The 19,440-nt window shown below is 41.0% G+C and overlaps 1 protein-coding gene across 4 annotated transcripts; it reads right to left on the reverse strand.

Annotated features, from left to right (window-relative positions):
• Positions 1 to 706: 706 nt before the first annotated feature.
• On the reverse strand, positions 707 to 11,610 carry CTXN3 (cortexin 3). Of its 4 annotated transcripts, XM_036903218.2 has the most exons (3): positions 10,879 to 11,610; positions 2,946 to 3,304; positions 707 to 2,687 (listed from the first exon to the last, which is right to left on the reverse strand). In XM_036903218.2, the coding sequence occupies exon 2, from the start codon at positions 3,206 to 3,208 to the stop codon at positions 2,960 to 2,962; it is 249 nt and encodes an 82-aa protein (XP_036759113.1). In that variant the 5' UTR covers positions 3,209 to 3,304; positions 10,879 to 11,610; the 3' UTR covers positions 707 to 2,687; positions 2,946 to 2,959. The 4 variants fall into 4 exon arrangements, with proteins under 4 accessions (XP_036759113.1, XP_057346687.1, XP_057346686.1 ...); XM_057490704.1 differs by lacking the exon at positions 10,879 to 11,610 and adding an exon at positions 7,536 to 7,576 and having other exon boundaries at positions 707 to 3,304; XM_057490703.1 differs by lacking the exon at positions 10,879 to 11,610 and adding an exon at positions 6,934 to 7,020 and having other exon boundaries at positions 707 to 3,304.
• Between the last annotated feature and the right edge of the window lie 7,830 nt (positions 11,611 to 19,440).

Genomic DNA, 19,440 nt, shown 5'->3' on the forward strand with positions numbered 1-19,440 from the left:
TCCCAGGATTTTCCCTCCTCTCTCCTTTGCACATATCTAAAACATCTCCATCCTCTTAAATCAAGGTAGAATTTATTTCCTAATAAATTCTTACATTGCGTGAAGCTTTATACCAAACACTTAAGGATGCGCTACCATTAAGGAGCTGTTGTCTCCTGGGACATTTCCTTGACTGTGTTTGTCCACATCCATCTCTTCCGTATTCTGTCTCCTGAAGAATTTATTCCGTGACCCAACACTACAGAATCAACCTCGAGGGGTGGAAGGCTAGAGTAATCCACATTTTCATCAAGCTCACTAGAGGAACTGAGGAGAAGTGTGAGCTAAGGAGGCAGGATTTTGACTACTGCCGTTTACTTCATATTTTTCCACATTTTATGTGTTTTTTACCATAATCATATACGACTTTTATAATAACAATGTGTGGGAGTGTAATGTATTTTTTAAGCTCCCATGATTCTAATGGTGTTTGTTCAGTCATTTGAACAAAGATCCAGACACATGCTTTCCTGCATTTCTTACTCTCCAACAAGACAGAAGGGTGCTCAAGTGCAAGAGCTAGCCCTGTACTTGTCCTATCTTTCCAGTGCTAGAAATGCTAGTCTCAGTGTAGGTGCTCGATACATACTTGAATGGGTTTGAAGAGACTCCAAATAAAATAAGGAGAAACTTAATAAGGACACATGACATAGTACATTTGGAGAAAAAACTTTATAATTAGTGGGTTAAAGAAATATACATTTGCAAGACAGAAAATACACTCAGGTGACTTAATAGACCACAGGGTGGCCACAGATCGACATCTGTGTTTTGCTTTAGATACAGAAGCAAAGGATTTTTGAAGGCATCAAAAAACTTAAAGCATGTAGAAACCAGAGGTGGTTCTTTTTAATCTGACTCATCCTTGAAGTGGTGTGATCCGTTATAAATTCTACAACTAAAGAAAAAATCTGAGTAGCTGGAAAGAGGCAAGAAAACCATCACACCTCTTTGCTGATGGGAATGGACAATGATGCAGCCACTTAGGGAAACAGGCTCAGAGTCCTTGACAAAGTTGAACATGCAGTAGCATATGACCCAGGAAATCCATTCCTAGGAATATACTCAAGAGAACTGAACACATACCCATACCCAAACTTGTGCACGAATGTTCACAGCAGCTGCACATACTAGCCAGTGGATACCGTGGTAACCAACATGGATAAACAGAATGTGGTGTAGCCCAACAATGGATATTAGTTGGCCATTCAAAGGAAGGAAGTTCCTTGTAGCCTGCTACGTACCTTTCAGTGTGATCATGGCTGAATCTACTTTGAAAACATGCTGAGTGAAAGAAGCCAGACATAAAGGGCCTCATATTCTATGATTCCATTTATATGAAATACCCAGAATTGGCAAATCCATAGAGAAAGAGAGTGGATTCAAGATTGCTGGAGGCTGGGAGGATGGGGATGGGAAGTGACCACAGTGGGCAGAGGATGCAGGGATCCGCCAGTGGCGATGGTCATACAATCCCATGAAGATGCTAAGAACCACTGAATTGTACACTCTAAGAGGGTAAATTTTATAGTATGTGCATTATATTTCAATACAGCAGGGCTATTTTTTAATAATGAGAAGAAATCAAGGGGAACATGGTGGGGGAGGAAATGTGGACAGCAGGACACCCCCCACCAACCCTAAAGAATGTTTTTAAAAAATGGGAGACAAGAAAACAGGGTTTTTTTTTCATCCTTCTTCTAAGGATGTCTTTTCAGGCAAGGTTGGCTTTTTAAACTTTTTAAAATAATAATAATGAAGATAGCTAGCTGAGGAGAAAGGAGAAGTCATGGACTATAAATAAAGCCCAAGGGGTTTAGGTAAGATACAAGGTTTTCTTACCATCAGAAGTTGGAATAAGAGGTTTTCACATCTCCCTTTTCCATAGTCTTAAATAGTGCTTAGAACAGGTTTTCTGTGTGCAGGACAGAGGAGCCCTGAAGTGACAGAGGGGCGAATTCAATGATGTTTCATGGTCTCTGCTCTCTCTCACTCTCTCAGAACACTGTGGGTTCCCAGCATTCGATACCACACTCTGTCTCCAGCATTCGTCTCGGTGAAATGAGAGAGAAGACACTTCTGTCTCTTGAGAAGTTTTATTTGGTTTCTATATTCAGTCATGAACACACATTCCTCTTAAGACTGTAAAAGTCTTCTCTAAACAATTAACTTTTCATTAAAAAGAAGAAAACTTGAAGCTGCTCTTGCAACCTATTTTGCCAATCATTTGTGTGCAGAAAGCAAATGCAGGTTATGTATAGCTACCTCTACACACTATTAATATGAATACACAAAATGGACTTGGCCCGGCAAACAGCTTTAAAAACTCCACAAGCCTTTGCATTGAGTTTCCTTGAGAAACAGAATGAAATCATCCCTGCTCATATTTTCCGGGGATGGAACCATCTCTTCCAAGCCCTCCCATTGCCTGCCAGGGTTCCTTGCTTTAGGAGGAAACAAGTACCTGATCTGGGTCCACTCAGCACAGTCTTCCTCAGTCTCTGGTCAGGACCCAGATCCCAGGGAAAATCAAAGCAAGCTGAGAGACGCGATTAGCACGAGGAAGTCTCTTCATTGCCCCGTCACCAGGTTCAGACCAGACCCTTTCTCAGAGTCTTTATTCTCTAGCCAGGTCAGAGAGGGCTTCCCTGTCAGGCAGAGTTTATGTCGGTATTGAAGTTTTTTGTTTTGGCATCACACGCATTCAACAATATTCATTCATTGCCTAAATAAGAAATCTAAACCTTCCTCTTTGGGATTAGTAATACAAACCTCCATTTCCAATGTCCTCAAATGTTTTTAACCCAATAGCATGTTTAGTTTACTGAATAATGGATTATGGTTCCAGGATGAGATAGTGTTAAAACTTGATTTGTTGAGAACATGAACTAAAGCGAATTCCTCACCCACTCCCTGGCTGCTAAGCAAGGGCATGGTCAAACTGCCCTTTCTCCAGGCCTTCCAGGCCATCAGCCCAGGTCGAGGTCGGCATGCTCCGGTACGGGTCCAGGAGAATCCGGAAGCACCTGACAATGAGGATGCCCAAAAAAATAAACAACAAAATCACAAAAACAAATGTGGTTTTCTGTTCCAGAGACATGCTAAAATCTGATGATGTGTTCCCCAGGGGCACGAGGGGTGAAGGGACGGGCTGGCCTCCATCCATCATCCAGGGAAGCCAGGGCACAGGAACCCCCAGTTTCCTTCTCTTCCATTATCAGTCGGCTGAGATCATGGTGGCTGTACCTTGGAGAGGCTGAGTTATCTGCAGGAGGAAAAAAAAAGAAGGAAAGGGAATCACTTCCAAAGAGCAGCTTTATTTCTAGGCTCACAGTCATGTTTTTCAGAAAGAAGTTGGATGCTCCAGACTTTCTCACCAGAGGTACTTAATTCTGTCTAATTACAGGGAAGAATATTTTCCTCTTGCATGCAATTACTAGATTCCTCAGAGCAGCCACCTGGGGCCAGGGGGGATGGGCAGGGAAGGCAACCAGAATAGAGAAGATGAGACATGTGCGAGGCAATGTTGACCTCAGGATGTGCAGCTAACCGGCCGGCCAAACCCAGCCTCCCCTGCCAAGTGTCTTCTAGATTCCCTCCAATAATATGACTCTCACATCCTCCTTACACCGATACCACCGACTGAACACCAACTATGCACCAGGACTGTAGCTAAACATGACAAAGGTCAGCCAACCTACTATAAGCTCCATGGAAGTAGGGACCTCTGTAAATCCGGTGCAAGGACACTGAGACTGGAAAAACTGCTTGATATAGAAACTCCCTCAGGAGCATTGGGTTCTGGGCTCAAGCCTCTGGCTTCCATTTTACTGCAAAATGAGCATGGGACCTTGGAGAGGTCACTACACTGTAAAAATGGTAGTAGAAATGCCTGCGTATCTCATAGTGCTACAAGGAAGATGAATGTCTGTGAAAGCTCTTTGTAAAGTACCCAAAGGAGGAAAACAAACAATACAAAATGTTGCTTCACTTAAGACATAAGTAAGGAAGCTAGGATGCTTCTCCTCTGCTTGCTTTTGCCTGGACCAAGGGAGAAAGAGGTGTCTAAGACACCCAAACCATCAATTTCCTGCTGCTTTTCTTCTCTTTTCTTCAGAAAAGAAAGATCATGTTCAATACTTGACCCCGGGAAACACCTAGAGAACAAACCTAGGGAAAAGGAATTGACAGCATTTTCTTTAAAGCCTTAGAGTGGCTTCCTACTGTTTAAGATCATTTGATAGAGAGGAAGAAAAGGAAAAAGATAACTTACCACTATTTCTATTTTCCTAGTGGACAAATTAAGGTATATGGATATTACCATTTGTCTCAAAGAGCAAATTAAAATATACACAAAAGCCACGCAAAGCTTCAGCGAGTGAACCAAATTATTTACATCCAATTCTGTAAAGAAAAGTATCTATATTACATTGCTGTATGGAAAAATCATATGACATACTTATTTATGAATCTGCCTATGAGAAAAATTAACAGAGTAGTCAGCCATGGAAATTAACATGGATTCAAAAGAAATTATGTCAATGGAAATAACCAAATAAAAATAGAAATTATGATCTAAAGCATTAGGACAGGATTTCTTCAGTGAACTCATAATCATTGCCTTTAAGGATAGCATTAGTAATCATCATAACAGTTTGCTTGTATGTTGACACTTCAAAGCCTATAAAATCACATTTAAAAAACAGTTTACAAAGGGAATTACAATCGGTATCTGGGAGGAAGGAGTTACCAGTTTCAGGGAAAGATTTTGAAGCTCCATGACTCTGAATTGTTTTTTAACGCTGAAAGAGCTGCAATAGATTTATTTATGATTCATTTATTTTGAAGTAAGATTCGGATAAAATTTGACTTTTTTTTTTTTTAAATAAGCTCATTGGGACAATAGAGGATGTTCATGGACTCAGTTTGGTCTTGCTTTGCTTGTTTTTAGGCACCCCCTGGACTCAGGTGTTTATTCTCCATAGGTCACTGCGGCTGAGGGGAGGGGGCAGAGACGGGGGCCAGCCCTTCCTATGGCTCGTTAATGCTCCAGATGAAGGCCATCCGTACCCACCCAAAATACCCAAACTGGCCTTAATCTTACCAAATATAAAATTCCCCATGAGCTGGATCAAAAGAAAGCCACGCGGTGGTAGCGGAATAGACGCCCACACCATCCCTGCCGCATTCCCTCTTGTCTGTTCGCGTCCCTCCGAGGGTCCCCCACTTTGATCCCCACTCTCCTTGCTGGCTTCCTAGAACCCCATTCTGCAGCTACTTTCCCTCCAGCCCAGAGGGGGCCAGAGTCCCTTTTTCTGTTCTCAACACAGGTGAGGTATGTACGCATTTTCAGAAAGTTCTTTATGAAAACACTGCACGATCTGAAAAAGAAGTAAAGGAAAAGCAGAGACCATCACTGTGTAAATCCACAACAAAAAGATTTCTGGTTCTGTGAAGTCTAATCAAAGTTCTGTGAAAACAGTGACAGACTGCACAAAGGATCTAGTGATGGTAACTCCCTAGGCTCAGCTGCCTGACCGGTAGAGCCAAACCTTGTTCAGACCCTCCCTTCCCACCCACTGGATGACAGCCATACTGACACCCAGGAGCGGTCGTCACCAGCCTTGTCCTGGTTACAAGGCAAAAGAGCAATTCCTTTTCTCCTGGCTCAACATCTCATACATCTTAGGCTTCTCCCATGACTCATGTTTTAAAGCTGGTGCACCATTCATTTGGGGGCTGCAGTGATGGGCAACTATTCTGGGAAACCCCAGCAAGTCATCCCGATTCAGATTATCAGCCACACCTCCCTCTCCCATCTCCCTATTAAGTGAGTCTGGAGCCTGACTTCTTCACAGAGAAGCCAACGATCAGAATGATTTAAAAATTGGCTCTAATTGGCTGTTTTATAGCCCTAGGCTGATTCGAAGGCAGATGCAAGTATATGGTTAACCCTCTTTGCAGCCTGATCACCTATTTTGAGAAACCTGCTAAAAAAATTAATGTATGTTCTCCAACCCTTTCCAGATATACCAAATTGATGAGAAAATGGAAATGAAAACATTTTGAAAATTTTACACCTCTTTATCACTTGTAAGCCTCTCCCTGCCCCACGTATTGTGGTGCCCAGGTTCCTATTAAAATAACTTCTTTGGTCAAATCAGCAAAGGCCCCTATTAAAAGGCAATATTTTACCAAGTGACACATGGGCACATTAGCAGAGATTGTCTATGAAAACTGTTCCCACTTGAAGGGAAGGGAGGTGGTGGATGGAGATGGAAGGAAGATCTTGCTGGGACTGAGGGGCTTGTAGGATTTGAGGGGAGTTGACGGGGTGCTATGGGCAGATGGCCCAGGAGGGGCATCCAGGGGAGGGATGGGGAGCTGGTGGATAGAGATGAGATGATCAGGAAATGATTATAAAGGAATATAGGGGTACAGAGATCCAGAGAAAAGTGCCAACCATTTCACAGTTTTGCCTCAGACTGACTGAAATCCCTGCAAGAGCCTGGTTGACTTTAAACCCTCCATCAGCTAATCAATAATTTATCATTGTGGTGAGCTCAACAGCACGTATAAGTTAAAGGAAGCATCAGCTACAATAAGAGGCAGAAAAATAAGTAAATGTAATCATTTGACTACCACCATACAAAAATACTCGAAAACATTTACATTTTAAAAATGTCTGTCTTAGAGTAAAAAATGCCCCTTTTTGTTAAAAACGATACTTGAGAATGTTCACGATTATTTTTAACTGAATAGTGAAATCTTTCACTAGATGAATAGTGAAATCTGGGCAAGTAAATTATTCGAAAAGGTTTGGACACCACCACCCTGAGTGTCAGCAATAACAAAAGGCAGTTATTTTCGGAAGCAGAAGGACCGGTTACTCACAGCAGTATTTTCCTCCGGACTGGCTTCCCCATCACGCACGCAGCGCACCTCAGTCTTGCCTTTGCCAGGCCCACATGGTGGGCTCAGGAAATAGTCTACTTTTAATACTGGACCACGGAGACCTTAATTAGACTATGCCATTTTCAAAAATCATACAATACAACCTTTTTCTCGAGCCAACCTCCACAGACTCTGTGATCATCCCAGAGTGTAAAACACCCTGAAAAATGGATGGAGCCCCACGGGAGCTGCCCATCTCAGCCCCTGTCTTTCTCACTACCAGCCACTCACTTTAGTTTGAGTAATTGACAAAGAGGCCCTCTCTTTCCCCATACTTGCAACATACTGCACCAAGATTCATCTTTCTAAGCTCAAATCTTAACTGAGAAAACCTTTGTACTCCAATGTCCAAGACCCTAGCATGCCCATTTACCCCCTTATGGACCTGATGCTCCTGTTACTGGACCATAAGTTAGGTGATATCCTGACAATGGCATTTTGCTTAGGCAGTTTATTTTCATAAGAAGTTTAAAAAAGAACAAAGATCATATCACATTTGGTTTTGAGTCACATGACCAATGGCTTGATAAGAACAAACTTACGTGTAATGAGTCTGAGACCCCTGAGGAGAACGGCCCCCTCGCTGTCTGTTCTGCTGCTCTGCCCAACACCTGCTGTTCTTTGAACGTTTCTGGGTTTCCCACCGCTGAGCTTTTAGTCACGATGCTCTGTGCGTGATGCCCTCCTCCTCACCCTATTCCCACCTGTGGGTTTCTCTCCCTCCCTCCAGGTCCACACCAAATACCGGCTCCTTGCTTCACCAAAGGGATGGGGTGCTTCCTGCTGTGTCCGGGGGCACTTCCCTGCATTCGGAGGTGACCCCTGTGACAGGACACATCTCTTTGGGGGTTGGCTCCTTCCCCTTATTAAACAACAAGCCCCTTACCACTCTGGGATCATTTCCTCTCTACACAGAGGTTGAATCAAAGCTCTGGTCCCTCACAGTCCAGGCAACTGAATTCAGACTTCAAGGTGCCAGCTGATCCAGAGACAAGGAGAAAAAGCCCCTGCCATCCAGCCAAACCAGGATGGCAGACCACTGTGTTGGAAACTGGTCTTGTTTAAGAATCACAGATAGTCTGAGCCACAGGGACTCTTCATAGTCACAAACCCGATTCGGAAAGCAGTCATTTGGCTCTTTAGGGTCTCCTTGGCCTCCCGCTGATGGGTGGGGTCTTAAGTCTAAAAATCAGCTGGATATAAGCAGTTTCCTTTCTTACCTAGTCTCCTTCTTTTTTATTTTGGTGGGGAAGGGCAGTCATTTAAAATACCCCAAATCTAAATGTCTTACATGGCAACTATAAATGTCAGCATGTACCCTTTCTAAGCATGGATCCTTCGGACATTTCATTCCATTAGCATATCATTAAACAATTTCACAGGAAGGAAAAATATGTCATCTGAAGAAAATATATCTTCAAGCATGACATGTTTCTTTTCTTATTTTTAAAGTGACAGAATCAGTGAAGTCCATTTGGGGCCTTGTTCTGAGAAACTGCCCACAGGCATCCGATCCTACCATCTCACTTTTTGCTCCATCCACTCAAGTGTCTACCTTCCTGCTGTGGATTGCAGTGATAGTAGCTGCAGGAGCTGTAATACATGTGTAGGATGCCTAGCAGGTAGTGAGGGTTCAATACATAGCTGATGAGGAATGGAGAGTCATCTCTTTATACCATTTTTGTGCAAAATGAGATTTATTTCCTAGTCTGTTATGCACACAAAGGAATGAAATTATAACTAAACTGCCTATAATCATGAAAATCAGTTACCAAAGGAATCCATCCCCCAAAGGGTGCCAGATCGCAAGTTTCTCTCTGGCATGTTGGAATGGGTGGAAAGGCATCCTCCCTCAGCTGCTCATGGCACGCAGGGCTGCAGTTCAACAAGGCTGTCTGTATTTTAAGTGCTCCTAAACCACATAATTGCTGTACCTAATTTTTAAAACTTCAAGGCCAGAAACCTAATTAAGTGACTTCATGTGTTTTCAAAAGTAAACACAAAAACAGTTTATCCATTGAGCAAGAACACTCACAGGATTGTCCAGTTTTCATTCACATGTGACAGACAGGACACTTGGTCCTACAGACGTCCTGTGTACCTTATTTATATTTATCTGGCAGGCCTACATCTGTAGGCTGTAACAGGGAGGGGTTGGTGAGGGGGGCAGGGCTGACTTTGCCACAACGGGCAGAGACAAACATTCAGCGCTGCATTATTCTCCAGTACTTCTGAAGCTGACTGTTGAAATGCTAACATGCCTTTCCATGATTAAAAGGAATGCGTATCCCAAGACTGAGTCTGCACAGAATCACTCTCCACTTTTTGAGCTAACTGAAACCTCAGCTGCATTGCTGTTTGCATAACTGGAGTCTCTGGAGGGGCACCCCACCCTCCACCCACCCACTGACCCCAGGTCTTTAAACACCCCTGTCAACCCTGCTACACCTCACCATCCCCAATTGTGAGCCCTCTGCAAAAGCCACCTCATCATCTAAGTAATCAAACCACTACATTAGCAAAGTTATTCACCCGTGAATCTTGTGGAACTTCTGTGTACGAGCCCATTGAACAGTAACCTGCATTCTAAGACATCCACACAAGGATGCAAAATGTTTCCTATAAATTCAGGGAATTCGTGGCCCTCTTGGTGACGAGCCAAGAACTTCAGGTAAAGATTTCCTGGCTCCTTCTAGGCACTTCATGCATTTTAACCACCCTCCCACCACCACCCCACTTTAATTTTTATTTTTATTGATTGATTGACTGATCGATTTTTGGCTCACATAAATACATAGCAACTTCCATACTCTTCTTTTCCAAATACAGCCCTCTGGTTCCAACACAATAGCCGTGTGCTTCAGAATTCAGGACAGTTTAGGGTAAATATTTTATACACTCAAACCCGAAATTACTAGGAAGCCCATAAACAATGACTTTAACACGCGTGAATGTGGTCAGCTATAAATGTCAACAGGCACTTTGGGAACTGTTGCCAGGCCCCGCTGCCACCGTGGGAGGTCCGTTCTCTCCACCGGCCCTGCAAAGCCAGCCTGCAGGTGCCTCCGCCTGGGTTTGGGAGGGGACGGTGTTGGTGTTGTCCCCGCTCACCGTCACTCATCAACCTTTTCCTTCAGCCTGAGCCCTAACCTCAGCTTTACTTGTTCCCTACCTTCTTCTTCCCCCTAACATCTGCTCGAAGAGTTTTAAAGGGACAGCAGGGCAAGGCTGCAGCCTAGCTGAGCACATCAGAAAAACGCCACGCGAGTGCCTGGTCAGAAACTGCGGTATCAAAAGGCACCATTAGCAAACTGAAACTTGTAACTTCAAACAATAACCCTTACTGCTCTGCCCAGTTCTCCTTCTCTTCTATTGCATGTTCCCTAGTGGAAAACAGTGCCTGCTGATATCCCAAAAGCCGAGGGCTGTACACTGCTCCCCACCCACCCCAGACACATTCAGCACCATCACTATGAGTTGTCAAGTTGTGATCCTTTGTAAACAAATTAAAACATCCTTGGTACATTTGGGAAGGTTGGATGTTTTAGGTGAATGGAAAAAAAAAAAGAATACGGTAATGGGTAAATGGTTTTCAAGCATACTTCACTGCAGCTTAGCAAAGAAAACAGCCCGATTTACTATTCCTTTATCCAGTATCAGTGGCATTATAAACTTAAGCATGCTTTAAAAATAAAGGCATCATTATATTTCACTGCTTCCTATTAACTCTACGTAGCACCTGTTTAATTAGACTTTATGTGACAGCTAGATCTAAATTAAGAACTTAGGTGCACCGGCATCTATAAGATATTGCTCATGCATAAATTGTCAAGTTCATAAAAAGCATTTAATTAGCCCATCAAAGACACAGTTTGGGTCAAGTACCTGGATCTGGCTGAACAAACACTTGATCCATTTCCTGGTGGAACAGTTACAGGTAGTTACAAGCCTCTTTAGTTTCCATTCTTCCCGACCAAGCTGTTAAAGCAGTCGGCTGTGCTGGCTGCAAGCAGCTGATGGCACACCCCAGATCTAAAGCTGTTGTTTCAGGCTTAGTAACTTCCCATTAAAACCCCCGAGTTAAGGGAGCGTCGTCTTTCTGTGTGAGGCATCATTAGTGGCCAATACAGCTGCTGCTTTGAGGCGAGCCATGATTTCAGTTCTGCCTCAGCAACTCTTCAGAGGATTCTGCTTCGGTGAGTAGAGGCGGTATCCTAGCAGTGTGTCTGAAATCATCTTCAAGAAAACATTAACATTCAAGAGGAGTCCAGAGGAAAACATCACAGGGCATTCCCACACCTTTTCAAAATCAAAACCACACATCCACCAGCTCTCTGCTCTTTTCTACTGATTGGTGACACTGTTCCTCTTTGGGGGTGTCAATTAGCACTTTGCAGCAGACAGCCTCTGAACTGATTACGGTTTATGAGCTTCAGGGCATCTTAATTAATGGGACGATTTCTAGGGAAGGGCGTCAAGTTAGCATTTGGAGATAAAGGAAAGAATCCTTTTCCTAAAGAAAATGAAATTGACCTTTCAGAAAAGCAGCAGGTATGGGAGGCAAAGAGGGAAGAACAAGTAGAAGAGAACAAAATCATATTTTCACCACCTGTTCGTAATTTCCCAGGGCTGTAGGTTGCCAGGTGCAGTGTCTGCTTTGGCCAGCCTGTCTCCTAGTGACCTTGGCTGGCACCCACCAGACCCAGGCCATCTGATACCACTTGATGAATAAAGATAGACTTTTGTTGAGAGTGAGTTGTTCTAATTCTACAGATTCCAGTTACATGGCACAATCTTAAATTATTTTCCTTGGATAGGATGGGAAAATATTTTAGGATAAAACTCATCTTTAGAAAAAAATACTTCTCTGGAAAGAATTCAGCATAATTCTTAAGATGGAACATCCTTGTGTTTTGGCAAGTCACCACTTTCTTTGTTGAGGTGGGAGCACACTTAGCAACAACATCCACCCACCAAATGAGGGGGTACATGATATTTAAAGCTAAGGCGGACTGTGCCTGTCGGCTGTGCTGTCTTGTCAGCCCCTGTGAGAAGCCGGCCATTACCCAGCAGCTCTAAGGGACTAAACGGAGCTCGTTTTCTAAGATGAAAACCCCCAGCTGCTAGCAACAGACAGTAATCCTGGCTAGACCTCAGATTTAAGAAAATTCAAGTGCTGAATGTTAGGATCTAATGCAAGAATCAAATGCTTGACATTTGAAACTAACTTCACATGAACATGAAGGTTGCTTCCCTCTAAGTTTTCTGGATCTTTAACTAAATTTCCTTTCCAATTGGTTGTACCTACTGTATTTTCACACCCACACACACACACACAACAATGGAACAAATGACATCCAACAGAGCACTATCATTCCAGACTAACTGGTATCCTTTGTGCTTTTCAGCCAGAGGTGCCGGTAGGTGGAACACAATCTCAGTAATGCCAACAGAGTATGGTCTAGGGCACATTCTGACCCCACCCTCACTTATTCACTTATCATTCCGTGTGCTAGGAAAGTACGCCAGTTAGAAATAAGCCTGGGTGTCTGTGGGCTCACCCTGACCAAGAGGCCTCCTCAGATCCTGTTTGAGCCTATACATTCATAGAGGTGGAAGGGGATATGGGGGGGTCATGGCTGTCCTCTAGCTACTCTGCAGACTGAACCCATCCCAGAGAGATGAGCACCTGGCCTGTTTTTAAAACTCTCCAGAGAAGTGGATTCCATCACCCACTCTGACAAACTCTGTTCAAACTGATTCCTCTGCTGCTAATTTATCCACATGAGTTGGTGTATCTCTTTCCCAGTATCCTTGCTATAAAAAGTCAGTCATTAGCCACCACAAAATTTTGTTAGAATGCCCTTCTCCCAAGGAAGCTGAACTACGTAAATGAAAGAATATTTCATGAAGATCTGCTGCTACAAAGATCTTGCAGCCAAGTTTGGATTCTTCTTCGATAAGATAATTATAACTAGAATTATTAGAATCAGCCCTTCTGCCAGTTCCATTATGTGACTCTTCATGAATTCTATAACAATGATTAAGAATTTATGAGAAGTCTGGTTCTTTGAATGTTTCATAGTTCTATTTCCTTAGTTCTATTTCTTTAGTCTTTAATAATCTTTATAGCTTTTCTCTGAATTCTTCGCCAAACTTCTGCTTTCTGGTCCAGCCTTAAATAGGGAGCCTAGAATGCTACACAAAGCTACATAAAACTCAGACAAAAATGGAATTGCAATGAAATGGGGTGACTTTTTAAGTTATATATGCTGTGCATCTTATCCATTCTGATAGCAGGTTTATTACTGGGTATTAATCCAGTTTTCCTTTTTAACCACACAACATCATAAGTTAATATTGCCAGAAATCTATTTTAAGAACTTTTCTTACATTCCAATTTCAAGTCTCATCTTTAATGTTCTTTAAGTTACAGTTCTTTCCTAAATGTCCCATGCTGCTCTTCTCCATAAAGAAATGGACAATGAATATGAAACAAGGCCTCATGAGCCATCAGCTTTATGCCAACAGAGGCTGTGTCATTATTATTATCATGGTATTTCTTTTTGACCCTGCCTAATTCCCAAAATAAAATTGGGTCAATTCTTGGTGTAATTTTCAAAATACAAACATGATTATCTTTTCATTTGCATCACTAGATTCTTCAGAAAAATCTTTTCCTCCTTCCTTTGTGTGCATTTTTTCTTTCACGTATTCAAGAAATATTCATTAAATTCACTCAGTTAGTGTCAGATATGTTCTGTGTTAGGCGTTGCAAAGGATAAAAAGTATAGGTACTAGGTCCTTTTTCATGTTCGTTCAGGCTGTGCACTGTACAATTCTAGGGTGTCCCTGGTGAAGGTCCCGAGGAGCTTAACTTCTAGCTGATCTTCCTGACAACCTAGCCCACCTCCACTATTTTCCACTTCCTTACCTCCCTTTCTCTGATCATCCAGCAGACATCTGGAGTATGTCCTCACCTCTTCACAGGACCTGATTTCACAAGGTCGTCTGTGGCTTCTAACTGTCTCAAGCAAAACAAACTAACAAAAAACCTTCAGTATTTATCTTCCTTGCTCATTGTGGCATCACTGGACATGGCTGACCACTCTCTCCAAGGAAGGTCCAGATAAAAGAATACACAGAGTATACTGGGGTGGCAGGAACTGATGTCAGCCCTTAATTGCCCTTGGGGCCCCCTGGGTGCCTTCTCCCTCCATAGTCTCTCATTTGCCTTCTGAGGCTAAAGCCAAGTGTAGCTGGTGTATCTACCAGCAAACACCAAATTAAGGGTGGAAAAACAGGCAGACTAGGATATACATTAACAACTCCATCACTTTCAATTCATACAAAAAGAAGTGCAAGTCAATTTATGTGTCATTTTTATTTTTCTGTCACCTTAGTTAAAAACAAAAATCAGTACATCACATAATAAAAAATTTTTTTAAATCAAGATTGACTCTGTTTCCAATATCCCTCTGATTTGCCAGGTCTAAGTGTAAGTTTATTTATCCATTCAGCCATCTTCACAGCTCAATGAACATTCAAAGCACAAGGGAACAGTGGGGAAGGTTTAATAATATTCACACCAAGCTGATAAATTAGGATCTATATTCAAGCATTATTAAAAGTAAGCAGGTTAAAGTCCAGCTGCAAATTGGCAGCATCCTGGTTGGATCTTTTCTTGAATGCATTTCTGTAAACATCGCATCTCTGCTGTGTTGAATGCGCAATTAGCTGCTGATGAATCTGGAATGGAGAAGTATTCGAAATGGAAATGAGGAACAAACAATGCTGCAACTCAGTAGAAATGTATTTGGAAGAAAAGAAACACTGATAAAATGTAATACTTCTGAGGATTCCAGATTGTCCTACCAAATTAACAAATTTGTTCACTCCATTCCTCATAAGTCAAAAATAATAAAGGATATAAGGAAGGAAATTCATCCAACTCTATGAAGGTGCATCTTCATAAAATGTTTCACAATAGTTCTATTTAGAGACAATATTTGCAAAATTTTAATTCTCTATTTTAATTACAGTATGAAAGAATAAGAACATCACTATGGGTTATTCACCAGTCAAAGGAAATTCATACTAAGTTTACAGCCTCATAGGTAAATTTATTCTTTTAAAATGACTTGTACAATAATAACAATTTTCTTAATGACTTTGAAATACTTAGTGCCTTTAAAAGTCATGGAAGATGCCAATTAGAGTTTTATACAAACCATCCCTCTGGATTTTTATGCTGTCATCTTGGCATTATTCTTTCTTTCTGTTCAACAGCTGCATTTTGGAAGGAACACCATAATGTATGGACAGTTTGAGGATTGAGCAGCTTAAAACATTAAGATGATTTAGAAAATGAAATACTGACCTCTTAGTCTATTATACCTGACATAATTCTGGAACTAAAAAGCTTGCCACTTAAAAATCAATTTGAAAACACTCAAGAGGAAAAAATATTCATACAAAACAGTTAAAACATGATTGTCAAAAATATTATGAAAAAGGAATCTCAATTTCTGATATTCAACGTGTTAATAGTGGAAAGAAGGCTGGGGAAATGGTAATAAATAGAAGTTGTGATAGACCATCATTAAGCACAAATTTCAGCTGCCTCAAGGGTGCATCTTATAGGTGATATAATCAGTTACTGCTTGAAAAAATATTTCACTTTGCAAATATTTCAATGAGATCAATCAAAAGTTCCAGTCACATAGCATATTATTGAAAAGGCATTATTCAATTTATTCAGGGAGAAGAAAGACCAATACTCTGAAAACTATAAAACATTGATGAAAGAAATTAAAGAAGACACAAATAAATAAAAAGATATTCCATACCCATGAATAGGAAGAATTCCTATTATAAAAATGACCATGCAGCCCAAAACAATCTAGAGATTCAGGGCAATCCCCATCAAAATACCAATGGCATTTTTCATTGACCTAGACAACTAATCCTAAAATTTGTGTGGTATCACAGAAGATCCCAGATAGCCAAACAATCTCAAGAAAGAAGAACAAATCTGGGGGTATCACATACCCAGGTTTCAAACTATACTACAAAGCTACAGTGATTAAAACAGTGTGGTACTGACATAAGAACAGATACATAGACCAATGCAACAGAATAAAGACCCAGAAATAAACAGCACTTACATGCTCAGTTAATATATGACAAAAGGTAAGGTTATACAATGAGGAAAAGAAAGTCTCTCCAATAAATGGTGCTAGAAAAACTGGACAGATTCATGAAAGAAAAATGAAACTGAATCACTGTCTTACGGCATACACACAAACTCAAAGTTGATAAATACAAGACCTGAACCCATAAAACTCCTAGAAGAAAACATAAGCAGTAAACTCTGAGACTTTGGCCTTAGCAGTTTTTTTCTGGCTACATCTCCCCTGGCAAGGGAAACAAAAGCAAAAACAACTGGGACTATATAAAATTAAAAAGCTTCTGCCTAGCAAAGGAAACCATCAAAAAAGCAAAAAGGCAACATACTGCATGGGAGAACACATTTTCAAATGCTGTATCTGATAAAGGACTAATATCCAAAATATATAAATAACTCATACAACTCAACACCAAAAAAAAAAATCCTAAATAATCTGATTAAAAATTGGGCAGAGTACCTGAATAGACATTTTTCCAAAAAAGACATATAGATGGCCAACAGGCACATGAAAAGATCACTAATTATCAGGGAAATACAAATCAAAACCACAATGAACTATCGTGAGATATCTCATACCACTATCCAAAAGACAAGAAATAACAAGTATTGGTGAGGATGTAGAGAAAAGAGAACCTTCCTGCTGTCGGTAGGAATGTAAATTGGTGCAGCCACTGTGGAAAGCAGTATGAAGGCTCCTCAAAAAACTAAAAGTAGAAATACCATATGACCCAGCAAGTCTACTTCTGGGAATTTACTTGAAGAAAACAAAATCACTAATTTGAAAAAATACATACACCACTATGTTTATTGCTGCATTATTTACAATAGCCAGATATGGAAACAACTTAAATGTCCATCAATAAATGAAAGGGATACATACATATGATGGAATATTAGCCATAAAAAAGCATGAAATCTTGCCATTTGCAACATCATGGATGGAACTAGAGGGATTTTTGCTATGCTAAGTGAGGTAAATCAAAGGAAAAGAAATACTGTATGATTTCACTTCTATGTGGGAACACAAAACAAATGAACAAACAAACAAACTGAAATAGACTCACAGAGACAGAGAACAGACTAGTGGTTAACCATGGAGTGCTGGGAGTACAGGTGAAATAGATACAGGGGAATGTTTAATATCTTGATCTGGGTGCTGATTACACGAATGTATACATATGTCATAATTTATCACTCTGTACATTAAGATTTGTGCATTTTATCATACATACCCCAGTATAAATAAATAAAGTAAAATAAAAGGGCAGATATTAAGGGTATATCTTCCTCTTGTAATTTTACATTCCAAACTTTGGTAAGAGGCCTACCATCCAAAATTTTGCCTGTATATAATACATATTATATATTTATACATAATGTGTAAATATTGTAAGTCATCTGTATGTATTTCTATTATATATAATAGTAAATTACCTCATCAGCTTCTTAAGTGTGTGGATTTGAGGGGCCCAGGCCCAGATTATTTAATTCAGCAAAGCCAAGAATCTGTATTTTGAATAAGAAACCTACATGATTAATGACATAGGGCCTATGAAGTCTACACTTTGAAAATAATATAGTTAAATGTTTTTTCTCCTCCTTGATTGTTTGGCCATATTAAGCATTTTAACTCTGTGAGGGAAGAACCTTAAGCTTAAAATTTTAAATAATCACAGAACTCTTTGCAAACCTGATTAAATCCATGGACTCATTCATTAGGAAAATGCACATACCATAGGCGGTTTTTGAGAACCTCTGCCTGAAATTCCCATTCAAAATACATGCATCTTCTTCCCCCATTCCTCCTTCCTCCCCTCCTTCCCTCCTATTAGAGCAGCAGCAAATTATGACTGGAATAAAAGCCCACAGGGATGAAGACAACAGGAGGGAAGCAGAGGCAGGGAGAACCTCAGTCTGTTTGTGGGAGAGGAACGTAAGCACAGGGGCGCGCAACGGTGACGCAGAGCTTAGGACATATGCAGAGAGGGCTGCAGAGGGGGTGGCTGCCCCGCAGGGAAGACTAAGGTCAGGAATGGGAAGTAGGGCTGAAAACAGGAGGAAGTAGACGGTCTCGGGACAAACGAGTAACCCAGCTGCCCTCTGAGGTTGTGGCTAGGGGGCCGGGAATCCTGATGTAATTGTTAGGAAGGGTGGTGGGGAAAGATTGAGCGAAATGATCAATTATGATATAGCAGGAGGGGAACAGAGAATGTCAGTCTTGATAACATAGGCAAGAGTGAGGTTAATTTGCTAATAAAAAAATGACAGAGAACTAAAAAGAGCAGCTGTTACAATTAAATCCATTCCGCCCGTGGTTAGACCTGAGCCAGGAGGGCTGTGCCCAGGGCCATTCCCTTTCACTGTAGGCCCTTCTAAGCAATTTGACTGTTTAACTGTGTGCATATTGTTTAACTCCATGCAATTTCACTTTGCAAAAATTGTCAGTGTAGTATGGGCAGACCATTATGAAGTAAATAAAAACCTTGCCTAAACCCAGGCGATGAATCTCTTCTGGCAGCGTCCTAGGTACCAGCCGCGAATGAGTGGGTTTCTTTGAGCACCGTGGCTTTCTCGAACAACCCAAATCTCCCCTAAGGACTAGGTCTATTCTGCATACAAGTGAGGCTGATCCTTCTCACTCCTCTTCAAGCATCTTGTGTGCTCTTTAAATGTGATTCCTTATAATCACATGCACTGCAATAAAATCTAAACAATTGCCCTGGTTTCCTCGTATCATTCAGACGTCATCTCTTTTTATGTGTGTTTTCTGTTTATTTGTTTATATAACTGACTTCTGTTCAATTACTTATTTGATCATTCATTTATGTGTATGTATTCATACCCTATTAAATTTCAGAAATGTTTGAAGAAAGCTACGAAGTAGATTATATGTCATTAGTGGTGACAGACTATCACTTTCATTATGTACTCAATGAGTTTCCCCACTGCTGATCTAAGAAAGTCTGGATGTATTTGTTTTCAAATTTTGAAGAATACAATCGTTTTAGAAAGATTGTTAAGCTAAAGCACTAGATACCATGTTTAAGCTTTAAAAAAAGAATGTCTTCTATGAACTTTATTTTGCAAGAACTATGCATAAACAAAGGCAGTGATATATTCTCCAGTATGTTCTGTATATATTAGTAATGCAAAGGTGAAAATGCTGCCCGATAAATTAGTAGCGATAGGATACAATTCAGGAAGAATTGTCAGAGAGCTAGTGAAAAAGGCAATTCTTCATTTGAAATGCTCAGAAA

Source organism: Manis pentadactyla, chromosome 13 (genome assembly GCF_030020395.1).
Source record: "Manis pentadactyla isolate mManPen7 chromosome 13, mManPen7.hap1, whole genome shotgun sequence".
NCBI lineage: Eukaryota > Metazoa > Chordata > Mammalia > Pholidota > Manidae > Manis > Manis pentadactyla.

What these genes read in the sequence shown, in the direction of transcription:
- CTXN3 (XM_036903218.2), bottom strand. Translation starts at nt 3,208, where the DNA reads ATGATGGATGGAGGCCAGCCCGTCCCTTCACCCCTCGTGCCCCTGGGG.